Source organism: Syzygium oleosum, unplaced genomic scaffold (assembly GCF_021117445.2).
Source record: "Syzygium oleosum isolate NSW1041296 unplaced genomic scaffold, Sole_v2.1 Sole_v2.04, whole genome shotgun sequence".
Taxonomy (NCBI): Eukaryota; Viridiplantae; Streptophyta; class Magnoliopsida; order Myrtales; family Myrtaceae; genus Syzygium; species Syzygium oleosum.
Window position 1 is genome coordinate 8,784,833 of NW_026607488.1, and position 15,768 is coordinate 8,800,600.

The window sequence follows — 15,768 nt, forward strand, 5'->3', positions numbered from 1 at the left end:
CTTTTCCGGTCCGGTCGGAGCTCCGATTCGACCCAGGAGGAGTTCGTTGTTGATAAGGAAGACGATGATTGCAGTAGCGAGAACTTTTGCTCGCAGTCGCATCGTAGCTCTCTCGCGACGACGCCATGGCTGCTGTCACCGGCGGCTTCGCCTTCAAGCCCATCCTCGCAAGCTCCAAGGCGACGTCGGCGGCGGCGGCGGCGGCGGCGGTGTCTCCGCCTTTCTCCCTCTCCTCGCTCGAGTCATCGAAGCTCTTCGGAGTCCGACTCTCCGAGGCAGGGAGCCTCACCACCAGATGCTCTCTCGTCCTCGCCCCCTGCGGCCGCTCCGTCGCCTGCCGCTACGGCGGCGGCGGCGGAGGAGGAGGAGGATCGCGGTACTCGGGGTCCGGAGATTGGAGGCGGTCCCGGCAGAGCGATTCCGACGACGATCAGGCGCTCGACGTATCCACTATCAGGTGAGGTGCTTCGAGCTTCTCTTCTTTGGATGATTTGCTTGAGCATGTTGCTAAATTTGGAGTGAATCGGATTGAAGTTCGAAATGATGGTGTTCAACGGTCGTGTGGTGGATTGGTGCAGGTCGGCTACTGTACGCTTGATTGACCAGCAACAAAACATGGTGAGTTGTTTTCCTTCGTCCTCTTTTCTCCTTTGTTTCTGCATTTTGCGTTGAGTTCGAGGTAAGAATCATTGTTCTCATCAGTGTAGTTATGATGAAGAGGCTTTGAGAGGGTTTGTATTTGGAATTGAATGGCTGCAGTTGGCTTGAACTTAGTTAGGGATGCTTTTCAGGACTGTTTCAGGTCCTTTTTGTATGCATGTTCTTGTTAAAGCTGTGGCTTATTGAGTTATATCTTGGTGTAGGTTGGGGTGGTGTCTAAAAGTGAGGCGATTCGGATGGCTGAGGATGCGGAGCTCGATCTGGTATGAATTATAGTTGTCGAATTCTTCAACTTTTTTTCTTTTCTTAATCTGAAATCCAATAGGAAGATATGCTAGAATTTAGTACAAACGTAGCTTCTGCTTGTGTTGCTTCTCTATCTTATTGCGCTGATAGAATTTACCATGAAGTACTATATTTTAGATTTATTCTTGCAACAAAATGGGTGGAACAGTCCAAGTTTGAAACTTGTTCTTGGAGAATATATGTCTTCCTATGCCTTTTCGTGTCGGGTTTGGCAAAAGATGTAAAATCTTGGGATCATATATGAGAAATATGCCTAACTACGAGCAGTATATTGTATAATGATCATGAGTTTGCATATTTAGTGTTTAGGAATTAGCTTTCAAAAGAATCCATTATTTTATTTTTAATGGTTGTGAATGATGTATGAGAAGTTAGTCAACTTTTAATGTGTACTCAATGACAGTATTGACACATGATGAAAGAAGATCCATTTGGAAAGTTGGAATTTTTCAGTCCAGACTCGAATTAGGTTGTCAGAATTTTCCACTGATGAAACACTCATATCTTGTGGAATCTTGATACCAAAAGTACTAATTTCAATATAACGTCCATCAGTTCTTCCTTTTTGGTCAGCACCTCGGGGTTGGCACTGAGCATTGGACATGAGATCAACTTTGGTCTATCACACGATGCATTAATCTGCATAGACACTATTATTTTAATAATCCACTCTATACCTTTGGAATATCGTGGTTGTAATTTTTTAATAATTAATTGGGGATTGAAGTTTTTAACTTTGCAATTTTCCATCTTTGCCCATGAGCAAATTGATGTGTTCTTCATGGTTGTAATTTTTTACTAATTAATTGGGGATTGAAGTTTTTAACTTTGCAATTTTGCATCTTTGCTCATGAACAAATTGACGTGTTCTTCAAAGATCCAGTTAGATTATTATAGTTTAAATCCAAGTTTTCTTATGGGAAAGATTAGCAATGTCTTTCTTTTGGCTGCTTAAATGCAGGTCATATTGTCCCCTGATGCGGATCCCCCAGTGGTCAGAATCATGGATTACAGGTATAGACCTCAGATTTCCGTCTTCATATTCTGGAAATCAATACACGTGCAATGTGAACTATAATCAACACACTTGTTTATTGAAACAATGTTAAATGTTGATTTTATCTTATTATATTTAATGTTTACATTACCACCTCTCGTTTGATAAACTTCCTTTTTTTGCTGTTATACTGATACTGCTATGTGCTAATTCCAGATAAAAGTTTTTGCTATCATTACTCTTATCTTTGTAGTAGTAGGTGAAAATGTGAGCCATACTGTTTCCATAAAAAGAAAATTGAAGACATTTATTTGTGCTTTTCCCTTCATTCTGTTGGTACAGTTTTGGTGTGCTGACTGAACCTCCTCTATCTATACACTTATCAGTGATAACTTGAGATTATGCATATCTTACTTATAATTTGATCATCCTATCTAAGCAGCACTAGTTTTCCTACTCCTCTTTCTTCCTTTTTGTCTGTATATTTCTTTGTTAGTGAGTTTGGAATACTTTTTTGTCTTGTCATGATAATCAAGTTTTCAGAACCTAAGCTCGCTAAGTTTATGGTATAATCTGATGATATAGTGATGTTTCTAAGCCGATTTAATGTTATACGTGAAAATTTAACATTTGAAGATTGATTAAAGCTGTCACATGTGGCAAATTATGTTATCAAAATTCGAGGAAAAGCCCTGTCTTTATGAAAAGGACTGTGACCTCACCTTTTGGTTTAAGAGTTTAGCCAACATTATTTGTCTTCTAAGGAAAATCTAAAGCTTCTGTTTTTCTTTGTCGATTTTGTTTATTCTCCCCAGGAAATTCAAATATGAACAACAAAAGAAGAAACGGGAGCAACAGAAGAAAAGTGCTGGTGAATCTCTTCTCAGCCTAACTTTTGGAGTTCTAGAGTGATCCATGTGCAGAATCTCATTAATGATAATGTGTACTTATCAAATTACCCTTGCGTTTACAGCTAGTCGCATGGATATGAAGGAGCTGAAAATGGGGTAACGATTTACTCTGGAATTTCAAGATACTTAACCCAACTGTATACTCTTTTCTTTTTTTGCTTTATCTTGGCCTTTGATCTCTAGTTATTATTAGGGTACGAATGAATACCATTCTGTGCCCGGAAACTATTTCTGAACAGAAATGATTTTTTTTTATTCTGTGCCCAGAAACAATTTCTGAGTATTTGAAGGTGTTTAATAAACTGTCCAAAATTTCTATTCCTAGAGTAGAAAAGAACAGAAATGCGTTTGGTAACTACACACAATTTCTGTTCCCAAATAATATTTTAATAATATTTTGAATTGTTAAATTTTTTTTTTCTTTCTACCATTTTCTTCTTTGGCCATGGTCGGTCGCCGGCGACTGGGGGCCGGTGACCGGCGACTGGCCACAGCCCAGGGCCGGCGAGGGCGTCACGGCCCTCGTCGGCGGAGGCGAGGGTCGCCCTCGCGGCGAGGGCGAGGGGTGGACCCTCGCCGCCCGGGCGAGGCGGCCTCGCCCGAACCGGGCGAGGGCGACCTCGCTCCACCGGCGGCCGGCGAGGGCCGTGACGCCCTCGCCGGCCCTGGGCGTGGCCGGTCGCCGCGGCGGCCCGGCCCAATGGGGAAGAACAACACAAAAATAAGAAAAAGAAAAAAAAAGAAGAAAAAAACTGGTTCTCAAAATTGTGCCGAGAAACAAGAAGCAACTTTTTTTACTTCTTATTTCTCTTCCAAAACTGTTTCTCGGCACAAATTTTTGCAAAAATGTGCCCGGGAACAAAAAGTTTACCAAACGCATTTCTGTTCCCAAACTATTTCTGGGAACAAAAGAACAGAAATTTTCACTGTTTGGCACGTTGCCAAACGGGCCCTTAGTCGCCAGACTTGCTCTTCCTGTATATGTTACAGGTTATATGGTACAGTTTAAAAAGTTCGTTAAGAGGAAGTCTACTGATGATTTTATGTTACTTTCAAGTGTGAGAAATGGGTCATACTCAAAATCTCCAGTCTATGCAAATCAAACTGAGGTATTAACTGATTCGGTTAATCCTCTCCACATACATAAAAATTTGGTTTTACTCTTTTCAGCTCAAAATGTTTTAAAAATTATGAACTAGAGTGCGGGTGGTATTTGTGTGTATACTGAGAGTCAGTGTGTGTTCTTTTAGATTCTGCCATGTCTGTCTCCTCAGTACACTCATCTGTCTTTTAATTGTGTGGCAATTTCGTGGACAGTTACAACATTGATCAACATGATTATTCTGTGCGTTTAAAGGCAGCACGGAAGTTTTTGAAAGATGGTGATAAGGTTGGTTGGATCATTCTTTATGATGTTGACACGTTACTTATTCGGATACTAATATAATTGGACCTTTATGTGTGAAACCCTTACTTCTTGCAGGTTAAAGTTATAGTGAATTTAAAAGGTCGTGAAAATGACTTCAGAAATATTGCCATTGAGCTAATCAGACGTTTCCAGAATGATGTTGGAGAGGTATTCCTATTTCCTGCACTTCATGAGTATATATGTTCAGTAATTTTGGAAGTAAAAAAAAAAAAAACTCCTTACACTTACCCAAAAAGAAAAGTTCCTGTGTAATGCCCCAAATCCCGGGACAACACCACGTGTGAATCCTGAGGGGGCTTCCTATAAGTACGCGGAAACAAAAACATATACATTTTATTACTTTTATTATTAATAATAATAAATGGACAGAGTCTCCCCTGTATTTTTTCGATATATCAATTAACTTGTAAAATCAGAAATACTGAACTAAAGCAAAATCAAATTTAAACATGGCATTCAGAACACTTGTCATGGCGATGTCATTTTTCAAAAGGTGCTTACAGAGCCAACCAGTTTACTAACAGCATCGTTGTGCAATTTTCACTAAATTATACAACTGGGTGAGTTGACATTAACACTGGGTATTTTGGTGTGTCCATATGATACTAATTTGATGTTGACTATACCAAACTTAATCTCCGTTGCTGACAATCACGTAAATTTCATAAATCTCTTAGTGGCCCTCAATAATATCCGAAATAAATCTGACATGTCTATAATATGTCGATATGGGTGAATTAGAGGATTGTTACATCCTAACACCACGAGCTAATGAAAGATGAATATGTCCTCTTAACTGAAGCATGTAAAGAAAAGAGAGTTTATTTTTCGGACCGTCTGGAGGTGCCACTAATTTCTTATTTTTGTTGAGCTAGCTCTGGCTTCACTATTGGGTTGGATAAGCGGATGTAAATAACTCATTATTTCTTGTCTTATATGGTAAATAGTTGGGAAATTGTAATTTCTTCGTGCCCTGTCTGTTACTTTTCTTTTGGTTAATCCTCAAATTCTTTTCTCTTTTCGCATAAGAGGTGTTTGCCAAAAGGTTCGGATGTTATATTCCAAAGTTTGTCATATCTTTTTTTAAATACCTCGTGGCTTTTGAGTGGTGACCATGTGCAAAATATCTCTTAAAAAGTGATTTGTCTGTTGCTTCAGATTGATATTTATCTGGGTCACAAGCTTAACATTTATTTAGCATATTCTACCTTGCTATGAGTTTCCATTTTGTCTAATCCTGGACATGAACCTACAGCTTGCAACCGAGGAGAGCAAGAACTTTAGAGAGAGGAACATGTCCATTGTTTTGGTCCCAAATAAAGCTGTTCTGCAGAAAGTTCAAGACCCACCAAAGAAACAAGATAAATCATCCGCCAATGAAGTCTCAGCCAGCATCTAGGAGCCAAGCGCTGAGGTAGAAGGCTCGTGAGCCATTTTGTTTTACATAATGTCGATCTTTCTTTAGATTGGGAAATTTTTGTAACTTGTGTACAGTAATGTGTACAACGGCCTATTTCGAGAACCGGCTAACTAGGATTAAAACAAGTTAGTGAATAGTAGCACTTTGCCTGTTTTGACTGGTGCTAAGTTAAATACAAATGTACTTTCAAGAAAAATTTGTCAATGAAGTGTATCATTTTGAAAGCACAGTAGTGAAGCAATCTCTTGCCAATGGAGGCTCTTGTATGTCAAAGCGAGAAGAATACGGTAGTCCATGGCACTTTGATTCATTTTTATCTCCCAGAAGTTCTACTATGCACTTTGACATGTTTCTTTGGCAGAAGTATGAATTGATTGGGAATGAACTTGATACATTGTTGCATTTCCCAAATCACCAGGTTCAAATTTTGGTCCAACATACCTCTAAGTCAAAGGCAAATCGAACCTTGAACCCATAGATCACGATCGCTTATTGGAGGAAAAACCCTATATGGTGACTCTTTCATGTCATGACTTCGCACCATCTGCCGACTCGTGGAGATCCGAAGCAGTTGTGTCCGGCCTGGGACATAAGCTTGCTAGAGAGCTGTTGCAATTGGGGACCCGCGATTACAATCAGACGCCGAGCGGCTTAAGGAAAACATCATAGATTGTTATTGTCATCAAATCGCTAACTTGCTTGTTTCTTGTCAAACTACAAGCTAAGTAGCACCGACACGTTATTTCTCAAAATATAGAGAAATCCGACACGTTGGGTCACGTTGTATATTTAATAAATATTTTTATATATACATAATAAATGATCATTTTTATAATTATTTCAATCAAATTAATTTGATTCAAATCCATGAATAAATAAATAATAAAAAAAAGAGTGTCAGACGAGTGTCGGTGTCCAACACGACATGGGGGAACACGACACAGAAGCCCCTGGAGAGTGTACGTGCTTCCTAGACTACAAGCAAAACATCTACACAAAATCTTCACTCGCTCATTCCTCTATTTTGCTCTAGACTTCATTCATTTCCAATCCCTTTGCTCTCTCTCTGCATTGCTTTTCCTAATTATACTCAAACCGTTTTGATCAAAATTACATTGTGAAGGTGGGGCCTGATGGTGCCGCCACGGCAGAAGAGGAAAGTGGAAAAAATGAATGGAACAAAAAAAAAAGAGAAATAGAATCTAAGGAAGAAAAAAGAAAAAGGCGTGATATGAATATACAAGCTTCCGACTCCCGAACAGACCCGAGTCGATCTGCGGAACGTGTTATATGAAGGACAGTGAAGAAGGCAATCTCAACGGCCGGAATAGGGTGCTCCTTCTCTCCAGCGTCTGCTTCAATTGCAAGAGATGTGTCCTGATGCTGCATTCCTCCACCTTCGTCAATTGACAGAAGATGAAACCGAAACATCTGAGTAAGAGAGCTCATGCTACGGATTGATGTTACACAAAGGCGATACAAACTCCTATCCGCTACAAAGAGATCTTTCACGAACTAAATGGGTTGCATCTTATGTTGAGCTAAGACTTGCTCTAAGCAGAGACATGGGATAAACTTCATTAGCTTCAGTGAACTTCAGTGACTTTCAGATCTACCCACTCTACCCATGATTTCAATACCCTGAGGTGCCGAACTTTCAAATTTCTCTTTTTACAATTGATGCACTTTCACCGAAATTCAGTAGGCTTTCCAACAAAACAGCAAGGTGGCAACCGCATGGCAATGACGTGACGCATTCCACAAAAAAAAAGTCACGTACGTATCTGCCACGTCAGCATCTCACTAGAAAATTGACCAGCCGAAGATATTAAAGTTTAGCGGCTGGACAAATGCCTAAACCAAAATATACTCGTTGTACCATAGCTATGAACCGAGGCTGCATTAAAGGTGGTATGCTAGTCCTCAACCTCGCAACAACACATTCAAACCAGTAAAATGTGTATGAAAATATACTTTCAGTCTGTAAGCATTATGCAGCAGACTATATCAGACTTGATGCAAACATAGAGGAAGATTCGGCATAATATTTATGTCCCGCACCTGCATAGCAGCTGTTGAAGCCAATAAAGTTTCACATTGATCAAGCATTGCCCTTTCACGAGTTGCTGCAAGAGCTAGTTCGGATACCAACTCATTCATTTCTTCAACCTGTAAATTCGGGGACAAGAAGAGCGAAATGATGTCAGGCCTTGCAAAACTATTTAATCATGTTTGCAAGTACTTATGAAGAAGCTATGAGCTTCAGACAACAATCTGAGTAACAATTATATTGGAAAAGGGGCTATAATAAACATATACATCATAGAAATTTTGTAAACCAAAGGTATATGGGTATGGAAGACAGCACAATGGGCAAGTATCCACAAAATGCAATTTCCCTCCCTAAAGATATGATTTTTCTACAGGACATGAACTACTAAACTTTGCATAATGACCAATGGTTTGTGTTGAACTAATAACCATTTTCCTCCCTCAAGTCATGCTTCCTCTGTAGTACAATCTGATTGTGCCATAAGTTAAACCAATTACATTGAAGCAAACACGTAAAAAACTTCTTTGCTTTCTTTAAAATATCACAGAATGGAATTTCTCGAGGAAAGAGACCTTTCCAACAAATCCAAATCTCGAAGACTGTAGGACACTCAACAAATGAGAAATGAAAAAAAAAAATAATAACTAGGTCTTACTTTTGAGAGAAGAGGATACATAGAGGATCCTGTAGCGTGCATCACATCAACAGCAGAGCAAAGAGCACCTTTCAAAGATTCTATATCTACCTGTGAATATAAATTTGCCATGATCAGATATTATGGAGATCAGCAATTATTCTTTCCAACCAACAAAATAATCTTTTGCAGACCAACATACTCTTGCTCCTCCGGTAACAGGAAGACGAAGAGTGCTAGCCTCTAAATCTTCTACAGCTCCAGCTAATGAGCTAATGTGATCTTCCTCAAGCAAAGCCCATTCATCGAGGTAGGTCATCTGAATTGGTCATTATAGATAGAGGAGAGCCATTAAAAGCCAAGCATTTAAGAGTATCATCCTGGACATTGATCTATAAGAGTTCATAAATAAGAATTTCCTCTATAAGTGCAGAAGTTTACAAGCTAGAACCAAAAAGCTTAATATATGTTTTAAGAGGAGTTCAAATAGATCCGTGTTTACGCTTCTTTTGCCAAGCATAAAATTTAAAATAAAAATTCATCGGACAAAAAGTACAGCAAGATTTATCAGATAACTAAGTATACGCATCAGAAGTTTTCTCCTCCTTATAATTTGATGCTAGGTATCTAAAACCAAACAGAATTTTGAAAATCGATCAAGTAGCATTGGCTTCTGTCAGTGCTTCCACATTTCTCAATACAGTGAAGAACTCAGACATAAACCTCGTCAAAATCAGGATACAATCATACCGAATACTTCTTTTGTGGTATCCGTTTTAAGACCATTAAGTCTGAACTATTTTTAGTATAAACTAAAAAGAAAAAAAAAATCCATAGCAGCTTCTCTTCAAAAAAGTCCACGAGCATCTTTTCATGAAAACATCAGAAGTGCTCTTATCATATTTCAGCCATAAACAAGTAAAAAACATACATGCGTGAAATAGATGAGAAATGAAATCTAAATGCTAGTAAAGGGTGAAATAACGGACTCAGTCGATGCTGTTCATAGCATGAAAGCTTCTTTAACAGAGAGTTCTTACTTGTTTATTCAGAATAGAGTTCAGCTTGAGCTCTAGCCGCATCTGCTGAAGAATAATACTCTTCATGATAACTGAATCCCAGAGCTCAATCATAGCGACCCAAACGTTGAATAAAGTCTTCTGCAGAATTTAGTCAAGTTCTATGAAATCAGTGAAAGTAATCAAGAGACAGTAGGGAGTGAGCACTCACATGACCATAAAGTATACCACTCACAGACGATATAGTACAGGTACAAGTCGCCACTAAATGCACACACACAAGTGCATGCAAGCATGCGCACACCAATTACATATGCATATCCAATTCAAACATTTCCCTGTTCATCTGATTTTAACACTCATTTCCATGCATCTCAGAACAGAAAGCTCGCATAGATTTTTCTTTTCTAATCTCAAGAAAAAATCTTGAGTATATATACAAAACGAAGTAGGCTAGACAGGTATATGAAAAGAAACAAAGTCACTTTAAAGTTGTAAAGGAAATCAGGAAGAAAAAGTAATCAAACAAACCCTCTTCCTCTAAAAGCCAACTCTAAAATTCAGCATTAACAGTTGAGTCTACCATGTCATATCACTGTTAATGTTTTCTTATGATAAAAGTAAATATTAGCTTTCTATAAAAAGAGAAGCTCTTCCATTGCAAATTCTGACTTCCATTGCTTGCATGAGCCAAAATCACTTACATGAACACAAACTAATGCTCAGAAGCATCTTCAATGCAGTAGTAGATCATCTACTAATACAGATATCTTTTTTATTAAAAGTAATTTTTCATCCCCTGAGAGCATCATAACTGCCGATACAAATGCAGCTTTAGTTTCCAGAGTCAATTCTAAGCATTTCATAGAATGGTGAAACTTTGAGCTTTTAGAGTGAATAAACTCCCAGAGCTTTTTCATCAATTCTTTTTCCGTACTCTTTGAAAGAACAGAGACATTGAAATAGTATAAATCCCATAAGGAACATACGTATCAAAGTTCAACACAGTTAATCATTAGTAACAAAAACTGAGTGACCGTCTCACTTGGGCTGTCATGACGACTATTGGAGAGCAAACAGATCTAAGCCAGTCTTGAGTAATAATTCTGCGCGGCAGTAATTTCTACAGATAACGCTCTCATGCCAGGGATGAAAGCTAATGCATGCTTGACAGGGCTATTAACAGGCTTTCCCTTAATGTGAAGCCAAAAATTCGTCTAGAGCTGATCGAGAGGCTAACTTCTTGAAAGGTAGCTATCTGAAAAAATAAAGTGTTCTACCTCTGCTAATGCTTTCTGATCATGAAGTACTGCCTCTGCCCGTGCATTAGCAAATCGCCACTGCAGATTTCTGTTGTGCATCAGCCTGAGCTGATGAGCATCTTCTATAAAACCAGCACTCTTCTTCCCTTTACGAAAATCGACAATAAAACTAAGAACAGATGTTGAGCTGCTGGATTGAGTAGAAACATTCGCCGGTCTTATCCGAGAGGGACTTATCCCTCTCGAAGGGGGCGTTGATGGCCTTGTCCTTGATGGACTGGCACCTCTAGAAACAGGGAATGATGTGACAGATGTCCTACTCGGTGATGGTAGACGAGATCCAGGAATAGGCAAAGACTGAGATCTAACTGCAGGAGTTGATAAAGTCATTCTGTCAGCTAAACTTGTTAAAAGAAGCCTCTTCGGGCCAACGAGCAAATCATCCTCAAATGAATTTCCATCAGACTCTCCTCTGTCGGATTCATCAGTTGCCAGTCGTCTTTCAGCATCACTGGTAGATCTTTGCGGAGGTTTCATCGACCCATCAGAAGAAGGCATTCTCCTGATTGTTGATAACCCAAATCCTGATTTTGATGCAGACCCTCTAGTGATCTTTTCAGGAAGATCCGAGCTACTATTTAAGGCATTCAAAGACACTTTCCCACCTGCTCTACTAGGCCATCTAAGTTGATCAATCAGACGAGCATTTATACCGTCAACCGGCTTAGAATTCTCCGACTGATCAGATAAATTCTTTCCTTTGAGCGGGCTTCTTTTTCTCTCTGGCGTAGGCTTTCGGACCACAGTTGGCGTCTCAGATTGCTTGTGTACTCCATTTGAAGTGGGTCTCAAGGTGCGGTCCGATGGGGTGCTACTTACAGATTTCTCCTTCTTGGCAACAGGAATGGAAATAGAATCGGACTGGAAAGAAACACTCAAACTTCGCATTGTGGAAGGCCACAGACCTTCTGCTAATCTACCAGAGCTAACTTTTCTAGGTGCCAATTGCGTATCTACAGATGAATCATGTACAGGTGTGGACGGACGTGAAGGTGCCGATGAACGTGAGGGCGTGGATGGACGTGAGGGCGTGGATGGACGTGAGGGCGAGGCTGGCGTCGATGGGCGGTTCCTCTCGGCTGACTGGGCTCTCTTTGGCGCCAATTGAGAGGGCGTGCTTGCTGTCCTCGTGAGGCTTGGAGATGGGCATCGCCTAACCGAAGGGGTCGACGTAGTGGGCGACTTGAACCTTGAGCTAACTTCCCTTGCTCGGGGGCGGCGTACGGCGGCGGCGGCAGCCGCATTGTTCCTTTCTGCAGGAACCAGGGGTGGTCTTGGGGTCTCCACGGTTGTGTGCTTCTGTATTGCTGGGCGGGATTCACATAGATCCATTCGCTCCGTCTGAACAAACCCACATTGACGAATTCACCCATATACTAATCCATATTTGACAGGCCAAGCAGTCTTGCATCCCACATGCACCAGAATCATACCATCAATCGCTCAAAAAAGAAGATCCTTTTCCTCTGCAACCAGTCTGGCAGAAAAGCACAACGACAAAGTAAGGAACCACAGCGGGGAAACGGCCAAGAAAAGAATAAAAACCAGGAACAAAATCTGAAAACAGAGACCGTCTTCCGATTCACTATCAATTGGCTGAGATCAGTGGAATTGGGTACTGGATCCTTGGTCACCAGTACCCCCAGTTTAAGCAGATCACCGACGGGAAGAGACTTCAGCAAACGGGGAAAAGTCACCAAAGTCGCAATTATGGAGGGAGGGGGGTGGGACAATTCTTGAAAGCGCATCAACAACCTGCGCCGGGAGCAATTCCCAAGATGCCGACGGGGGAGGGGGAGGGGAAGAGAGAGCAAGGTGAAGATGTCGGGAGGAGGGTGGGCGGGTGCGCAGGATAAGGAAGCGGGGGTGCGCAGGATGAGGGGAACGCCGTACACTGCTGTCCCTCTCACGGGAGTCCCATGGTCTGCTGGGCTGTAAATGGGGTTTCTCTCAACAACAACAACAACACCGCACGAAAAGCCTGGCTTATTCTCAATTCCTCATCTCCTTTCTCTTTAAACTCCCTTTCAATGGAAACAACGCTGAAAGTGAATTCAGCCAGGTCTCCACCCCCACCACCCCCAACCCCCACGCCCACCCTCTTCCCAAAAACCAAAAGAAAGAAAGAAAGAAAAAGAAAGAAAGGAACAAGATTAGAAGTGTCTCGGTAACAAGTCTTTTCCTTCCTTAACTACGATATGTTAGAAAGAGGGTTGCGCATGCTAAATGACGAGCTTGAGTTTTGTCCGTATCCGCGAATTATTCTATTGACCCTCTTGATTAAGAAATGGAGATTGGAGTTGTTGCAGGTGCTAATGTTCTCTCGTGGGTTATCGGAAGAGACATGGCCGCCCACGTGCCGGAGAGATCATTGTCCCATCCCCCAATGAAATTCAGAGCCTTCATCTCGCGCAGGAGAAAAAAAACCAGAGGAAAAACCAAATTGGAAACCTCAAGCCAAAACAATTCACCAGAAAAAAAAAACGACCGGGGGAAGGAACAACACAATAATGTGCAGAGCCCCAATATAAAAAAGGGAGAAAAACGGGGGTCTCTGCTTCGACGCCATTAAAAAAAACGGGCGAGTAGTTCCAAAATTGAGGAACGGGAACCGACGGACCTGTGAGGAGATTATGGCTGTCGGTACGAAGATCAGACCAAACCCAAGTTGTATTGGAACTAATCAAAACTTTGGCTCGGTCAAGAATCCAAAGCGAAAGACAGACCGGAAATCGCCCGCGTCCGGACGGATTCCCGCTTCTGACGGCATCGAGGACATCGGACTGCGATCAAACGCAGCCGGAATCGCCTCCGCGCGTCTCGACAGTAAACTCTCAGGCATCGCGCGGACAGAGAAGAAAGAGAGGGGGAGATCGTTGGAAGTCCGAGTTCCTAAAATTAGCAACCAAAGTGAGATCCGACGTATTCCTATCGTCGATTCGATCGAAATCAAGCAATTTTCGATGTCGAATCCCTAGTTGGATATCATCAGAAACGAATCCGGAAGCCAAACTCCCCGATTGATCAAGGCAAATCCCGATCGGACAAGCGTCGCAAGTCCTTCCGCATGATCGAACGATCAAACCGACGGCGCTCCTCGATTTTGCCGTTCCGCGAGAGCGGCCGTCGAAAAAAGAAACCGGAATCCGCACGCGGGAAAAAACGCTGACCTCGGTCGACGGAGCGCGAGATCCCGATCTCCGGTGCGGTTACTGTAAGGCGACAAGAAAAGGCCTCGGAACTCCGGGAATCCACCGAACAATCTGCGGAAAAGCGGCGGGACGGTCGGCGGCGCTCGAGGTTCCGGCGAATCCGATCGCTCCAATTCCGTCGGCGAAGATGAGACCAAAACCGAGTCGTCGGCGCGGGTGGCCGGACGGCGAGGATCCGGCGAGAGAGCAGGGGCTCGTTCTTCTTCTTCTTCGCGCGGCGAGATAGAGATAGAGAGAGAGAGAGAGAGAGAGAGAGAGAACGGTTCCAATTGAGAAGAAAAGGGAGGGCGTTGTTTTCGCGCCACTTACTTTAATATCGACGTGGCTTTTGTTTATTTATTTAAATATAAAATTAATTCGTTTTTTTTTTTGTTTTTTTTGGCCGGAAAGGTGAATGATGAATATTCTCCGACACCCCCAAAAAAAAAAAAAAAAAGAAAAGAAATTAATAGGAGCGGTGATTATTCTTCTGGTTGGCGTTTCTGTTTGGGGGGTCTCGTTGATATTGACCGGACCCCACTAAGGGAAAATAGAAAGAAGAAAAATCCAAGTGGGGCCCCACCTCTTGCGAGTGCCAACGAGACGTGGGCCCCCCACAACGTCCTTTCCAACGATGAAAACTCAAGGCGGCCAAAAGTAAACCAGCGAAGAGCTTAACTTGCATTTTCGATTGTCTGCTTTCTTTGGTAAACTAAACTTTAGACTTTATTATGGTCGCCAATATATTCAATAAGAATAACGCTAAATATATTTTGACTAAGAAAAATCTATGATGTCATTTGAGATATTAGGTTAAACGGGATTTTACAGAGGGGCGCGGTGATGACTCGGTGCCTGCCTTTCTTTCCGCTGGCGATCGACCACTCCAGTAGAAGACGGAAGCTAGTCATGCTCCAATTTGATTTAAGAAACGAGCACTGAGCATTTAGGTAGAGTTAGAGCTCCAGGAAGTCTTGACGGTTTTAGGACTATATTTCGGACTTTTGGCAAAGGTAAAGCCCGTACGAGATTCTCCAGGAAACATTTAGGAATCTATAATATTATCTCGGAAGTAATTGTGCACATGCGTGGCGTGTGCATGAAAATTAGTGTTGCTTAATGGAAGTCGGGGGAAAAATGCCAAAAGTATGCCTCAACCTTCACCCAACACCCAATGATCACTTATGTACTTCTATCTTTACGGATACCATTAATGTACCTCCGAGCGAAACCCCGCATTGAAAAGATCGAATTGCATCTTCTTGCAAACTCGTTTTAGTATCTTGCTTAGCGTTTTGGATTGGTTTGGTTTTAAATTTGTTGTTAGTGCTTTGGGTGAGTGCGACCTCTCTTTGTGTCAATTTAGTCATAAACCTTTTAAAAATTTGCCAATTTAGTTTTAAACTTATTATTTGGATATTTGACCGAAAGGACTACATTGGAAAAATCATTAAAAGGTTTAGGACTAAATTAGTAAATTATCAAACGATTTAAGATTAAAATGGCACAATTGCAAAGTTAATGACTAAATTGGCGAATTGTCAAAAGGTTTGAAACTAAATTTGCACAATTAAAAGGTTTTGGATTAAATTGGCCCATGTGCAATAAGTTTATAATTTTTTGGACAAATTTTTCAATTTGCATTTATTGTAAGTTTAGTCTTGACAAAATAGGTTTTCCTATAAATCGAACTGGCAATTCTCTTTCAAAAGTGAAAGATTGAGCTGCTTTAATAAAGTGTCTAATTATGATTAGACCCTTACCTTTTGACTTCCTATTATTTTATGTAAAGGTAATTAGAGGAGACTTTATAAGTGAACAAATCT

At 41.2% G+C, this 15,768-nt stretch overlaps 2 protein-coding genes across 6 annotated transcripts; one reads left to right on the forward strand and one right to left on the reverse strand.

The window, feature by feature from the left end:
• The first annotated feature begins 69 nt into the window (after positions 1-69).
• LOC115679449 (translation initiation factor IF3-4, chloroplastic-like) lies at positions 70-5,950 on the forward strand. Of its 2 annotated transcripts, XM_030603050.2 has the most exons (9): positions 74-457; positions 579-618; positions 864-923; positions 1,928-1,980; positions 2,779-2,834; positions 2,937-2,970; positions 4,192-4,264; positions 4,358-4,450; positions 5,559-5,950. In XM_030603050.2, exons 1-9 carry the CDS (start codon positions 126-128, stop codon positions 5,700-5,702), a joined length of 885 nt encoding a protein of 294 aa, XP_030458910.1. In that variant the 5' UTR covers positions 74-125; the 3' UTR covers positions 5,703-5,950. The 2 variants fall into 2 exon arrangements, with proteins under 2 accessions (XP_056166917.1, XP_030458910.1); XM_056310942.1 differs by lacking the exons at positions 4,192-4,264; positions 4,358-4,450 and having other exon boundaries at positions 70-457.
• Positions 5,951-6,714: 764 nt separating this feature from the next.
• LOC115679448 (AUGMIN subunit 8-like) lies at positions 6,715-14,210 on the reverse strand. Of its 4 annotated transcripts, none has more exons than XM_056310729.1 (7): positions 13,922-14,210; positions 10,710-12,217; positions 9,451-9,570; positions 8,613-8,729; positions 8,432-8,521; positions 7,785-7,892; positions 6,715-7,120 (listed from the first exon to the last, which is right to left on the reverse strand). In XM_056310729.1, exons 2-7 carry the CDS (start codon positions 12,081-12,083, stop codon positions 7,010-7,012), a joined length of 1,920 nt encoding a protein of 639 aa, XP_056166704.1. In that variant the 5' UTR covers positions 12,084-12,217; positions 13,922-14,210; the 3' UTR covers positions 6,715-7,009. The 4 variants fall into 4 exon arrangements, with proteins under 4 accessions (XP_056166704.1, XP_030458907.1, XP_030458908.1 ...); XM_030603047.2 differs by having other exon boundaries at positions 10,710-12,228; XM_030603048.2 differs by lacking the exon at positions 13,922-14,210 and adding an exon at positions 12,323-12,825.
• Between the last annotated feature and the right edge of the window lie 1,558 nt (positions 14,211-15,768).